This window comes from Daucus carota, chromosome 7, assembly GCF_001625215.2.
Source record: "Daucus carota subsp. sativus chromosome 7, DH1 v3.0, whole genome shotgun sequence".
In the NCBI taxonomy this organism is placed as follows: domain Eukaryota; kingdom Viridiplantae; phylum Streptophyta; class Magnoliopsida; order Apiales; family Apiaceae; genus Daucus; species Daucus carota.
The window spans coordinates 39730104-39744962 of record NC_030387.2 but is presented as its reverse complement, the minus strand read 5'-3'; the positions used below and the strand labels follow the sequence as shown (position 1 = coordinate 39744962).

The following is a 14859-nucleotide window of genomic DNA, read 5'->3' as shown; positions in this document are numbered from 1 at the left end:
CAAATTCATTATCCAACTTTTCATCTACCACTGTATGCAGTTAACCAATCAGAAAATAGGAATTATTTTAGGATCAATCAGAAGTCATCCCTAAATTTTAGACCAATCATATTTATTCTTCAACTTTTCTTAAACCACCGTATGTGGTTGACCAATGAGGAAAAGAAAATTATTTTAGCACTAATAATATTCATTATCCGACTTTTCTTCCATTAAAATTTATCCAAAATATTAACCACATACAAGTTAATCATGAGTTAATCAATACAATTTTTTATTATACAATATAATTAATCAACTCCTTTTTATTATCTGATTATAACTCAACTAATTAGACTCCTTTTCATTATCTAATTAAAAATCATTTAAGATAATAATAGAATTTGAGATTTACTTTAAGTAATTTAATTTAATTCAATTCAATTTAAGAAAAAATAAATTATTTTAGGATGTTAACCAATCAAAAAAGAGGAATTAATTTACTACCAATCAAATATCATTTCTTATTTAGGCCAATGATATTTATTCGTTAACTTTAGATAGTTTTATAACAAAATAGAGTCCCGAAATTTTTTATATGACTAATCAATATGTATATTTTTAGATCAATTTGATAAATTCTTTTTTTAAAAAAATTATACGAGTCTCCACCCCCTACATATTAGAATGAGCTTTTTATTTACTTGATAGGATAAAAAAAATAGTTTCCTTCGTTTGTGGTGGTTAAAATATTAACATGTATTACATGACGTGCATGGTCTTTCGAGTATTATATGATATAAAATTAAATATTTTCTATTTTATAAAATTAAATTCACACTCAGCTAATATAAACATCATTTTCATAACTATAAATATATAATTATAATGTGAGAAATAATATAAAATAAACACAAGTTAGCTTTGAGAATGACCAGTTTTCATAAATCTCAAAGTGATTATAACCCAACATTGCTTTATTCAACAAGCGATATTGAAAAACATCATGACCTTGAAATTACTCGCCCGCTCGCGTCCCCATTCTCTAACTAGCTCCCCAATTCTCATATATATTATAAAAAAAAAATATACATATATATTACATATAATTGTAAAAATTAATATAATTTTATACGAGTCCACCCATAAATTTTTGTATGACTAATCAATATTTCTAATTTTATATCAATTCGATAAATCTTTTTTTAATTATGCGAGTCTCCACATCCTACAGATTAGAATGAGCTTTTTATTTACTTGATGACAAAAAAATCGTTTCCTTTTGTTGCGGTGGTTAAAATATTAACATGTATCACGTGACATACATGTATCATTTTAATAAGTGTAAATTTATAATTATAATGAGAGAAATAATATAAATAAACACAAGTTAGCATCCAGAATGATCAATATAGAAATATCACAGTGACTTTATAATTAATAGGACAAAATTTTCATTATGTCGGTGATTAAAATAGATATAAAAATAAAATATGTTTTTTCTTTTTAAATTTATAAAATCTTATTTACATAAGTAAATTTGTTCAAATTTATACTTTTACAGCATGTTCCATTGAATTTAATAATTTATATTACTTCATAAATAAGTTAAGTGCATACAAAATTTCTAAAATATGGCTACAAAGAATAGTCATGCGTATATAAATGAATTTTGTGCGTACAAATTAATTAAATTATATATTATAATAATTATGACGGATATCAGGGGATGCATCCACCCGACCTGATCGACCTTAATCTGACATTACTTTATTTAATACGGGAAATTGAAATAATTTATGACCCTGAAATTACTCGCCTCGCTCTCGTCCCTATTCTCTAACGGCCTCCCCAATCCTCATATATACTGCAGAAAAAATTCATACATAAATATTACATAATTGTTGACAATAACATAATTTTATATGTACATTTTTTTTCTCTTATTAGTTTTCAATATTTCATAATGTAAAAGCAAATTAATTTAGATCAACATCGGTGCAAATTCAAAAATCATTATGAATCTGAGAGAATTCAGATTTTGGGTCCGAAACTGGGAGCAGGAATCACATTCCATGATCTCTAAACGATAGTCGATCCTTATATAATATTTGTTTGAAAAGAAAATACGGTTATTTCATTTCATATAATACGAGGGTGTTGATTAGAGTATTTAAGAAATAATATTATTTTCTTGAAAAAAATACCTATATTATGTAATAAAATTATATAATTGATAAAACAATATATACTTGAATTTATAAATATACGAATTTATTTTTATTTTATAAAAATAACCATTCGGTGCGTAGCACGGATAAAACGCTAGTGTATTTTAATGTATTAAGGAATAAAAGTTTGGATATATTAGCTGCGTCATTGCCCCAAGCGCAAAGATGCTTTTCAACTTCAACTTTCTTTGATCTTTAAAGATTAGTTTTAGACAAGTTTTTCTCACAAGCGATGTAGGCTCATTATTATATATCTTTCTTACAATTTTGTTAAGGATTGAAACATATTTAAATTTAAACTTGATTTAGTGTTTAACTGGTGATTATTCATTCTTCCCGGGTTCAAATATGTTTTTCGGAGATTTCTCCAGAATTGTATCCTTCGGATAGATAATACCCAAGTACAAATGTGGATATCAGACCCCATTGCGCCATGTTTGCAGAACTTCAGTAGCAAACACTAGAACGCGTTTTCTTTTTATGTCCTTGGATGAATGCTGTTACATTGAGCTTTGATTCTGAAGTTTCCCAAGGTTTACATTGAGCTTGATCTCTCAGTGTATTTCAAGCTCTGTGGAGTGCCTCTAAACATTCCTAACTACTCATCCACTGTCAAGGTTCAGTCATTTTTTCACCTGCAATTAACGGCAAATATGAAGTGCACGGCCTTTTAAAGTTCCATAACTTAAGTGCTCGAAGTCGAACTACTAAATGGCTAATTATTATGTCGTTGTGGTGTCATCGGTCAAGTGAAAACATGCAAGTGAATTACGTAAAACATGAAGGGCATGGCCTTTTGGCATGTAAAGTTCCATAACTTAAGTGATCAAACTCGAAATCGCTAATTAGTATGTCGTTGGGGTGTCATCAGTCAAGTAAAAACATGCAAGTGAATTACGTAAAACATGAAACACATGGCTTTTTGGCTTGTAAAGTTCCATAACATAAGTTTTAAGTGATCAAACTCGAACTACTAAATCGCTAATTAGTATGTCGTCGTGGTGTCATCGGCCAAGTAAAAAGAACATACAAGTGAATTATGGAAAATAGGGAAAGCAAGATACTTCACTCCCTTTGCTATGTACTATTCCTAGGATTTTAAATCTTTCTAGAAACAAAACTTTGACAAGGTTCAGTTGCTTTAAGAGGTGAGGATGTAGTAACTTGATTAAGATTGAGTTGAAGCTAACCTTAACTTGATTAAGGGTGAGGACCTAGTAAGTTGATCAAGGATGTCAGAGTTGTAGGTCTTTAGATTTTCTTTAGCACAAAGTATATACATATTTTCAAAGGTCAATTAATATGCAGTGACCAAGGTTTGATTCATTCTTAGCAAATAACCTATGTATCGGGGCCACTTTGCTTCTATTCTTTATGTTCCAAGAACAACAAATTTAAACTAGATTTGGTGGGGTGTGCCAGGCCAAAGCAATAGTGCAACGCTAAGGCGACACATGAAGAACCCAGCAGCAAGCTACTGTGACGGAACTTCCCCCTGAAAAAATAAATTTAATATCGTGTGAACCAATGGTCCACATATCAGATATTAAACTGATAAGAACAGATACTACACTTGATCTTAGCCAAAAGGCCGAGAAAGGTATGCCTTTCAACAAAGGTCCGCTCAGCTTTTATACAAAACTGGAACAAACAATTCTTCTATCTTTCGATGTGGGACAAATCAACTAGGTTGAAAAACATAACCAAGTTATGTCAAAGCACTGGTTTCAGATTATGCAATCGTCCTAGCTCCTTCAGAACCCAGCATGCGAAGTAACTAATAAATGTTAAAATTAAATAAAGTTGAACTAGAATTGTCGTGGAGCTAGGCTCCACTTAGCACAAATTATGACGTAGGCATATCTACCAATCGGGCAGACCATAGGCGAGTACCCATCCTCAGTGTAAGGAAGCCTCGGCCCTTATTGATCAGCCATCGACGCCAAGTGCGTGCCTTATACTGTACGCTGCATCTTCCTCTCATCTTATAGCTCCTCTCCATCCCCTACTCTCTCATTTTCTCGATGTGGGAACACAAACATACCAACAAAACTTAACTCTCACTTGCCCTGTGCTTTGCCAACTAATAACCCTTGTTAATGTGTATCTCTGCTATCTCCTCATCACAATTTCATGTAACAATTCAATGCACCAAATAAAATGTATATTGTAATTCTTAAAAATTATTATTTATTCTAAAGTTAAATTACGCAAAAAATTATATAGTGGATGGTTGTATAATTATATATAATTTAATCTCATAATACTTTTTATTTGATTAAATTTAGAATATTTTAAATGATTTTACAGGAATTATGTAATTTCAAAATTTTATGTTATTTTTAAGCTATTTCAAATTTACATATTTTAAAAAGAATACAAGTTAATAACTTGTTGTTTTAAATTACACAACTAGACATACCTACATTTATTTAGAACTAATTTAATCATATTGTTCTTAAAATTTAAATTTTTTTTTTTTTTGATAAATGAGTTATTTCAATAATAAAAAGCCATACGACATCTATATAAACAGTCGCGTCGAACAAACAAAACACAGAAACAATCATTGATTAATCCATTCTTCTCGGTGATAAAATCACGTGATTTGTTGAAGATGATATTTACACCTACTTCACCGCAGGGGCGGACCCAGGATCTGCCACTGACTCGGGCTAAAAAAATTTTGCCTTCCAGCTTGAATTTTGAGATCCCTGAGTGAACATGTATTCTATTTTGTTTGCATTATATGTTATATATTAATTTAAAATGATATGTGCATATAAAAAACATCTTTGTGAACTCAAAAGTCCCATAAATTAAAAGAAAATCATATAAATAATACAAAATTGATAAAAAAGTTTTTAACTTGAAAAAACTTTAAATTTTAATATATCCTTCCTTAATTACTTTGCTTGCCGGTATTTAATAGAAAATAGGGCATTTATACAGCAAGGTACTCATCTTATCTGAAAATTCTAATAGTACTTTTTCAAACTTGCAAGTGGTTGCAACTTGCAAAGTTCAATCATGATTTTTCAAAAGATATTAAAGAAATGGCATTTTGTAATTTTATTTAAGAAGTATTTTCACAAAAAAAAAAGATATTTAAGAAGTATTTTGTAATTTTGTAATTTAAATTACACAACTAGACATACCTACATTTATTTAGAATTAATTTAATCATATTGTTTTTAAAATTTGAACCTTAATTTTTTTTGATAAATGAGTTAGTTCAATAATAAAAAGCCATACGGCATCTACATAAACAGTCGCGTCGAACAAACAAAACACATAATCAACCACTGATTAATCCATTCTTCTCGGAGATAAAATCACGTGATTTGTTGAAGATGATATTTACACATACTCCTCCGCTTTCGCTTCCGTCATAACCAGTTTGAGCTATCGACCGAGAATGCAATCCTCTGACAACTTTTTTTACCAAATCAATCATCATACTCACACAAATGGTGAGAAAATAACAAAACTCACACAAACGGTGAGACAACAAAAAACTATATCAAACGCAAACAAAACGCGACAAACTAACGACCTTAAATTTGCAAATGGGTAAACAAGTACTAGACTAAACCAAAACAATCCTTAAATCCGGGGAACAAATCCACATAAACAAAATAATTCGGACCACTTTCAAGTACAAAATCACTGGGAAGAACGAGAAATCCGTAGCTCCGTGAAATCGAGATATAAGAAAAAGTAGGTCAAATCGGAAAATGCTTGGAATCCTTAGATCCGAAAAAACAATAAACTAATGCCAAGATTTAAGAAAAACAGGCTAATCTTACCTAACAAGACATACCTACATTTATTTAGAACTAATTTAATCATATTGTTCTTAAAATTTAATTTTTTTTTTTGATAAATGAGTTATTTCAACAATAAAAAGCCATACGACATGTATATAAACAGTCGCGTCGAACAAACAAAACACAGAAACAATCATTGATTAATCCATTCTTCTCGGTGATAAAATCACGTGATTTGTTGAAGATGATATTTACACCTACTTCACCGCAGGGGCGGACCCAGGATCTGCCACTGACTCGGGCTAAAAAAATTTTGCCTTCCAGCTTGAATTTTGAGATCCCTGAGTGAACATGTATTCTATTTTGTTTGCATTATATGTTATGTATTAATTTAAAATGATATGTGCATATAAAAAACATCTTTGTGAACTCAAAAGTCCCATAAATTAAAAGAAAATCATATAAATAATACAAAATTGATAAAAAAAAATTTAACTTGAAAAAACTTTAAATTTTAATATATCCTTCCTTAATTACTTTGCTTGCCGGTATTTAATAGAATATAGGGCATTTATACAGCAAGGCACTCATCTTATCTGAAAATTCTAATAGTACTTTTTCAAAGTTGCAAGTGGTTGCAACTTGCAAAGTTCAATCATGATTTTTCAAAAGATATTAAAGAAATGGCATTTTGTAATTTTATTTAAGAAGTATTTTCACAAAACTGTGATTTTCTACTATAGTGTGGAAGGCATGTTCATACTTCATATCCACCACTTTGTTTTTCCAGAAAAGGAAAAAGAAAACTAGAATGTGGGTGAGCTCAAGCTTGCAATTGAAGTATCTATGGTGATAGCATTTTTACACTTGGGAGTTATCATAGCTACGATATCTTGTTTAATAACTTGGCGAGGGCTCGTGTATTCATGTATTATCAAAAACTTCATATACTAGACTGAATATCTTGAAGTTCAGTCCTCCCCAACAATATTCAGTTATTCACCATGTAATCGACACTCGTGGAGGATCTGTTGCATATACAAATTTCTAGCAAATACCCGTGTCATCATCGCTACCTGACTGGCAACTAATACAAATTGCTAGATTTATCTGTGATGCAATTGTTTCTGATAGTAATTATTGTATGACGTTCGTACTAGAAGAAATTTGAATGCGGTGGCATAGGGCTAGCCAATCAGCCCTTAGTTAAACACCGCAATGTTAAGTGAGGTTGAGTTTTAGAAAGGAGTTGAGCTAGTTCAGAGGTTACCATATACAGATTTAAACTGAACCGGTCTATAATGAAACAGTCTCCAGCAGATAATTAGCCAGTTCATACTAATGTTTCTTGTGAGATGTGATCTGCTTGCTCGTATGCTTAAACTGAAGCTCCTGTATCGAAAGATCTTCTCCTGATTAGCAGACATGTGATATCTGAAGGGTGAGCATTAGTATTGTCAGGCTTGCACAGAACAAAATCTGGCCTGTGGAGCGACAGGTTCATTCGTTCCTCCCCCACGTTTATTGCAGTGGCATCAAGCAGAACATGCCAGGAATTCCTATGCGCTTCAGAAACCCAATGCATAGAGTATTTGGTGCCATCTACATCAGCTGGATATGAAAATAGACCCTTTGGAGTGTGCTTACTCTTCCTTCTGAAGTACTGGCTGAGTTGTGATCCACGGATCCTCAAATCCAACCAAGTCTCCGGTGGTGCAATCACTTTTGATTCCTTGTAACTTGCAAATTCTCTAATGTAATCATCTCCTTCCTTAATAATTGTCATGTAGTAATTCCCTCGGAAGAAGGGATAGCTCTCCCCAACCAACATCATTGCGTTTTTGTAATTTGAAGTGAAGATAACAAGGTACTCCTCATCAGGTAATCCACACTGCTTCAAAACTTTATTCCTGGCTTGAATTTCTGGTATGGAGATGAAACTTCCTAAAAAGGACGACTTCTTTGTAAGAACGTCTTGAAGCCTTGACGGTTCTAACTGTGTTTTGTCTAAATCAGGATGGTTGCTTCCAAATGTTGGCGCCACTGAATCCCTAAAACCACCTCTGGGAGATTTTCGCTTGTCATCAGGCGACAGATGTGCAGGCTCTTCTTTGATGCAAAGATCATAAAGTTCTGTCTTTTCCCCTCCTTCAACAAGCGCATTTGAGTATTCTGGATACTTGGCTAGAACATACTGTTCAACATAATTCATTTCCGTAGGTGTGATAGGCCCTGACCATCTTAAATCAAGACCATGGAGTGTTGAAATTGCTTCTGCTACTATATGAGCCGGAATCACCATGTGGCTTTCTGTTTACAACAAATTTAAATGATAAATGAGCTTCTGATATAGATGACCACTTGCATAAAACTGAAAAAAGACAGATATTTCTAACTTACCTTAAAAACCATACTGCTTGGCCTGCCATTTTCAGCTGGTGACCTGGGCTTCTGAGTAAACAGGGCTCTTCTCAGATCAACATCCATACTTGCCTGAAATGTTCATTATAAAATGTCAGAAATTCATCATTAGAGAATAATTGAACCTTTTAATATAAATTTAACATCAATAAAACTTTGTTTCTTAACATAACTGTAGAAGCACCTAATCTACTGACCTTTGATCTCTTATGTATGATAACTTGTTCTTCGCTGTTTCTCCCCATCATAAACTTATGATGTGAAATAATTATCTGTATGTCCAACAGAACGTAACCACGACGTAACCTAATAATCTCTGTGGTGCATGAAAGAACAGATATAGCTGTCGAAACAAAAGCCAACTCTATATTTCTCCAGGAGATGTCTCGTTGTAAATTTAGGCCTCGACCTGTATCAAGAATATAAATCTAAAGAAAATATTTTCGGAACAATGAAGCAGCAGCTGGAGGAACAAAATCTAAAGAACTGGAAAATCCTGTTTCAGTAAACCTGTACTTGCATAGTTGAATTTGGATGAGGTATTAGTAATTAGTAATACTTATAAAGGAAGCTGCTTAGAAGAACATGATCACAAGGGAACCAAGGGACAAAAACCAAGCCTCACTTATGAACTCTGTCCCAGTCAATTGTATACGTTTCTTTTTCACTGCTCGACACGCTTTTTAAGGCACTTATAAAACATAGTTCTACAACTTATTTTTAAGATTTTCTTTTTTTGTATAAAAGTATAAATATTATACTTTTATATAGAAAAAGAAAATTTTAAAAATAATTTACAGAACTATACTATATTGAAGCATTAAAGTCCGTGCCGCGCCCCCGTCCCCCAATGTATACTATTGACTGGGACGGAGGGAGTAATATTTAAAGAAGTAAAGAGTTCTTAAGGGTTCCCTGTTAGGCTGATGTTTTGGTCCCTTATCGATGTGGGTTCTTAAGGGTATATCTATCAAGTATTACCAATGCCCTATTCTACAAACTACGCTTATACGAAACTTGGAGAAGCTTACCTAGGCTAAAACCCCTGCTAAACCTGCACCATATATAAAAGAGGTCAAATTTAAATGAAATCTTAGAAACACACATTTAACTGACTCAAGCACAAATTTATTTATGGTTGACAAATAAGCTGCATAACGCAAGGAACCAAACATTCCTTTATATAGCGAAAATCTCATATGTTGATTCCACAAAATTGTGGAATTTCGTTTTGGCTCTGAAGTTTTGATCATGGCTCGTTGTTGATCCACTTACAACGTAGTGCTACCAAGTACCAAGAGTCTCATCAAGATTAAAAAAAAATAAAAAAATGTGGCATTTCATTTTGGCTGCGGAACTTCTATCCTGGCTCGCCGTTAGTTCACTTATTACAGGATAACTCAGGTACCGGGAGTCTCATCAAGGTGCAAAATAAAAATAAAAATTGTGGCATTTCGTTTTGGCTCCGAAGCTTCAATCTCAGCTCGCCGTTGGTCCACTTATTACAGGCTAACTCAGCTTTATTGAGTCTCATCAAGATGCAAAAAAATGAAAATTGGTTGTTGGTTTCACTTGCCGCTTATTACAGACTAACTCAACTACCAAGAGTCACATCAAGGTGCAATAAAAAATGTTATTGGTTCCGAAACTTTGATCCTGGCTCGCTGTTGGTCCATTTGTTACGGGCTAACTCAGCTACATGGACCATTTATTACATGCTAACTCAGCTACCGAGAGTCATGCAAAAAAAAAAAAAAAAACATAAAAAACGAGAGCCTCACCAAAGATGCAAAAAAACATAAAAAAAACTGGTTGTTGGTTTAACTTGGTCCATTAGGTGTTCGGTGGCCTTGCCATATCATGCTGCTCTTCTACCCCACCGTCTGGAACAAGACAAGCTCCAACCAACTCAAAGCTTTCGCTCGAGTGACAAGCCCAAGCTACCAAGCTCAGCTAGCTGAATGACATTCATCCAGCCTAAATGAAGAGATACAAATTCATTTCCTTAGCCTAGGTGGTTCATTTTCATCTTAATCTTTTCCCTCATATGTTCCTTTGTGATATTATATGCAACTATTACTGAAAAATATAAGCACATTGCTTTTTTTGGCTTGTAAAGTTCTATAACTGAAGTTTAAGTGATCAAACTCAAACTACTAAATCACTTATTAGTATGTCATTGTAGTGTTATCGGTTGGGGTAAAAAACATACAAGTGAATTACAGAAAACAGGGAGAGCAAGATACTAATGAAGCAATACTTCACTATAATTGCACCTGCAGCAAAAAGAAGCTTGTTCTCATTTAGTCTAAGGTGCACAAAAATATAGCTTGAGGATTATTTTCGAGCCAAAAAAAGATGGTTGTTGGTTTGAGTGGTCCATCGGGTGTTAATTGGACTTGCCAAGAACAAGCTTGTTATCCTTCCACCGACAAGAGAGGGAAGTGATCGCTGCTCTGTGAAGCCAGCCTAGCGCTGTGCCTTCCACTTTAGTGACCCTGACCCCCGAGTCTTCACTCAGTGGCCAAGGCACAACTCCATACTTGGAATGGGCAAGCCTGTACATATCTCAGCAGAGCCCGACCGTCTGGACAAAGCCAAACTCCAACCAACTTAAAGCTCTCACTCGAGTTACAGGTCCCCGTTACAAGGCCCAGCTGGTTGACAAGACTTCATTTCTCTCCTCATGAATAGATGCAGATTCATTTACTTAGCCGCTTTGGTTTCGTTTTCTTCTTTCTCTCTTCCATCATATGTTTCCAATGTGAAATTATATACAGCTATTAACGGCAAATATGAAGCACGTGGGTTTTTAAAGTTTCATAACTTAAGTGATCAAACTCGAACTACTAAATCGCTGATTAGTATGTTGTGGTGTCATCGATCAAGTAAAAATATGCAAGTGAATTACGTAAAACATGAAGCACATGGCTTTTTGGCTTGTAAAGTTCCATAACTTAAGTTTTATGTGATCAAACTCGAAGTACTAAATCGCTAATTAGTATGTCGTCGGCCAAGTAAAAACATACAAAGTGAATTATGGGAAATAGGAAAAGCAAGATACTAACCAAGCAATACTTCACTATAATGCACACTGTAGTTCCCTTTGCTATGTACTATTGCTAAGATCTTAAACAAGAACCAAAAATACAACACTTTCTAGAAACAAAACTTTGACAAGGTTCAGTTGCTTTAAGAGGTGAGGATGTAGTAACTTGATTAAAATTGAGTTCAAGCTAACATTAACTTGATTAAGGGTGAGGACGTAATAAATTGATCAAGGATGTCAGAGTTGTAGGTCTTTAAATTTTCTGCAGCACAACCCATATATGGGGTACCTCACTGGTAAATGTTTTCAATTTCTTTTTGTTCCCAGAAGAGGTTATTTTTAGTGCCACTTCACACTCACATGAGGACTATGCTTATTTTATTTTTAGTGAAAACTTAAAGACTAGAGTTGTAGGGCTTTACCCTGGATTAGAGGGAGCCCTTCCAGAAATTCTCGATGGCACAAGGCAGAACCAAGGCCAAGGAGGGGGTTTGGAAATAGTTTTCAACCAGCAATTGACGCGCCTCGGTTAGTACCTCACTAGCTGCGTCATTGCCCCAAGCGCAAAGATGCTTTATTACTTCAACTTTCTTTAGTCTTTAAAGATTAGTTTTAGACAAGCTTTTTCTCACAAGCGATGTGGGCTTATTATTATATATCTTTCTTACAATTTCTCCAGAATTGTATCCTTCGGATAGATAATACCCAAGTACAGATGTGGAAGTCAGACCCCCCATCATGCCATGTTTGCGGAACTTCAGTAGCAACACTGGAACGCCTTTTCTTTTTATGTCCTTGGAAGAATGATGTTACATTGAGCTTTGATTCTGAAGTTTTCCAAGCTTTATATTCTGCTTGATTCTCTCATTGTATTTCAAGCTCTGTGGAGTGCCTCTAAACATTCCTAACTACTCATCCACTGTCAAGGTTCAGTCATTTTTTCACCTGTTATTCATCAATTGTCAAGGTCACATGTCAGTTTTAATTTTAATTATTTCATGAAAGACTTCTCACATATGCTAACATCAATTTTCAAGGTCTACATATTATTTTCAAGGACTTTAAAGATCATCCACTCTTTACCCTCTCAAAGTGTTAAATCTTTCCACTCCTAAAAATTTAAGACTCGTATTGCAGGAGTTGGTCCAAAGGAACAACTCTCCAAAAATAGGCGTATGCCACTGTGGGTGGCGAGCACACGGTATTCTTTAGTAAAAGGCGAAAGAATAGTTCGTTTTGTGCTCACCACATGGCTGCGTGCTTTAAACAACGGGGGCTAGTGAATTCTTATAGCTGAGCTTCCGTCTGTGTTTATTAACCTTGCGATGTGGGTTTCTCTTGAGTTGTCATTTGATTAAGAATATTGTGTTTTATCAAAATTAACTTTGTCAGATAAAAATTAGTCAGACTACTTGCTGAAATCAAAAACAAAGTTGTGCTACTTGCTATAAAGAAAATTTAGAATAGATTTGGCGTGGAGCTGCGCGAACGCAGGCTCCACTTAGCACAAAATATGACGTAGGCATATCTACCAATTGGGCAAGGAAGCCTCAAACCTAGGCCACGCCCTTATTGATCAGCCATCGACGCCACAAATTAGGACGTAGGCATATCTACCAATCGGGCAGACCGTCCTCAGTGTAAGGAAGCCTCGGCCCTTATCGATCAGCCATCGACGCCAAGTGCGTGCCTTATCCTCTACGTTGCATCTTCCTCTCATCTTATAGCTCCTCCCATCCCCTATTCTCTCATTTTCTCGATGTGGGAACACAAACATACCCACAAAACTCAACTCTCACTGGGCCTGTGATTTGCCAACTAAAAAACCTTATGATAAATTTAATAATGTATTAATTAATTAATTAATTAATTTAATGTATTAAGGAATAAAAGTTTGGATATATTAGAAGGGGCCGCGCAAGCGCAGGCCCCCACTACCAGAAATTAAGACGTACAGTCTCCATAAGGAGATGTTAGGCTAGTGCACCTTCGAGAGGTGCAATGAAGGCCACTTGCCTAGGCCATGAGCCTTCATGATCACCCATTGACCCCGTCCAGGTATGTAAGTTTTCAAGGCTCCCACCCCCTTGTAAATATACTCCTCTTTCAATCTATTCTCTATTCTGGTCTCGATGTGGGACGAGATGAACCATATATACTTATCAAATTGTTGAATTTCTGTCCAGCCATGCAATTTATCTTATCAAAAAAATAAATATAGTTAAATAGTACTACTTATTATGTAAGAATAACATAAGTCGATGATTCATAAATCCATATCAAATTACAAGTATTAAGTTTCTGTCAAAAAAATAAAAATTACAAGTATCAAGAATCTCTTATTTTTGTGAGTTTAAAGTATGAAATATGTGTTTCGAATCATCAATATACTTTAAAAAATTAAGAACTCAATCAAACATATTGCATTTGCTTTAAAAAGGCATATTCTTGCTACCTTTGCATGAATTAAACTTAATAAATTTCTTAGCTTATCTTTCAGGACAAGAATAATATAGGATAAAATCATGATTCTTTAGTTTATTGCTTAGTACAATAATAATATTTCCTCAACCTAAGGATAAAACCGCACAAATATTATTATTTGTCCTATATTTTGAAGGATGCACGGGCTAATTTTCACATCCCTCATATTTCGGATGAAATCAAAATAACATCTAAATAGTGAAAATTATGATTTTATTTTATGCACATGAAAAAAATATTTCATTGATCTTAGCATCTTTTCCTTACAAAATAATTTTGATAATGTGATATATAGTTGATTGGTCGGCAATTAAGACTGAATGGGAGGTAAATCAGTGATCGACACAATTTTATACCATACATAGTCAATGAGAGGCAAACAAGTGATTGACAAAGTTTTATACCATACATGTGTTCTTCTTTTATATGTATTGATGCTTAAATGTTAAAGCTTATATAGAGTCCGTTTGACTGTACTTAAAATAAGTGACTTATTGTTTAAAGTTAAGAAGTAGATTAAAAGCGAGAAATTGGTTTTGATTTATAAGCGTTTGGATACCGTGACTTATAAGTTATTTAAGTATTTGTATAACTTAACTTATAAGTTGAGTTTTGTAATTTGTAATATAATAATTTGCTTTTTTAAAAAAATAAATTATAATAATATAAGACATTTTATTATTAATACATGAAAATTACAAAAATAGAAGAGTATACAAAAATTTTAAACTCTGCACTAAAAGAAAAAATTAATAAATACAGATTATACAAGAAAAAAGGTACTCCCTCCGTCTCTTTTTAGTTGTCACCTTTGGTTTTTTGCCGGTCAAATTGACCAAAATTTGACTGAAATTTAATTAATATTTTTTCAATTGATAAAATAAAAAAAAATATGTCATCGGAAATAATTTTTAATCTACTTTAA

At 33.6% G+C, this 14859-nt stretch overlaps 1 protein-coding gene and 4 non-coding genes across 6 annotated transcripts; all 5 read right to left on the bottom strand.

The window, feature by feature from the left end:
* Positions 1 to 3618: 3618 nt before the first annotated feature.
* On the bottom strand, positions 3619 to 3814 carry LOC135148096 (U2 spliceosomal RNA). Its single transcript, XR_010285991.1, has one exon. It is a non-coding gene; the product is annotated as a U2 spliceosomal RNA (small nuclear RNA).
* A 3128-nt stretch (positions 3815 to 6942) lies between these two features.
* LOC108196418 (uncharacterized) lies at positions 6943 to 11071 on the bottom strand. 2 transcript variants are annotated; one of them, XM_064080731.1, is made up of 4 exons: positions 9433 to 11071; positions 8599 to 8810; positions 8381 to 8473; positions 6943 to 8290 (listed from the first exon to the last, which is right to left on the bottom strand). In XM_064080731.1, exon 4 carries the CDS (start codon positions 8280 to 8282, stop codon positions 7359 to 7361), a length of 924 nt encoding a protein of 307 aa, XP_063936801.1. In that variant the 5' UTR covers positions 8283 to 8290; positions 8381 to 8473; positions 8599 to 8810; positions 9433 to 11071; the 3' UTR covers positions 6943 to 7358. The 2 variants fall into 2 exon arrangements, with proteins under 2 accessions (XP_063936801.1, XP_063936800.1); XM_064080730.1 differs by lacking the exon at positions 9433 to 11071 and having other exon boundaries at positions 8599 to 9417.
* Positions 11072 to 11864: 793 nt separating this feature from the next.
* On the bottom strand, positions 11865 to 12021 carry LOC135148140 (U4 spliceosomal RNA). The gene has a single exon (XR_010286032.1). It is a non-coding gene; the product is annotated as a U4 spliceosomal RNA (small nuclear RNA).
* A 567-nt stretch (positions 12022 to 12588) lies between these two features.
* On the bottom strand, positions 12589 to 12705 carry LOC135148141 (U5 spliceosomal RNA). The gene has a single exon (XR_010286033.1). It is a non-coding gene; the product is annotated as a U5 spliceosomal RNA (small nuclear RNA).
* Positions 12706 to 13356: 651 nt separating this feature from the next.
* Positions 13357 to 13516, bottom strand: LOC135148167 (U1 spliceosomal RNA). Its single transcript, XR_010286059.1, has one exon. It is a non-coding gene; the product is annotated as a U1 spliceosomal RNA (small nuclear RNA).
* Between the last annotated feature and the right edge of the window lie 1343 nt (positions 13517 to 14859).

Excerpts from the sequence above, each read along its gene's own strand:
- LOC108196418 (XM_064080731.1), bottom strand. The coding sequence starts at position 8,282 with ATGGTGATTCCGGCTCATATAGTAGCAGAAGCAATTTCAACACTCCAT.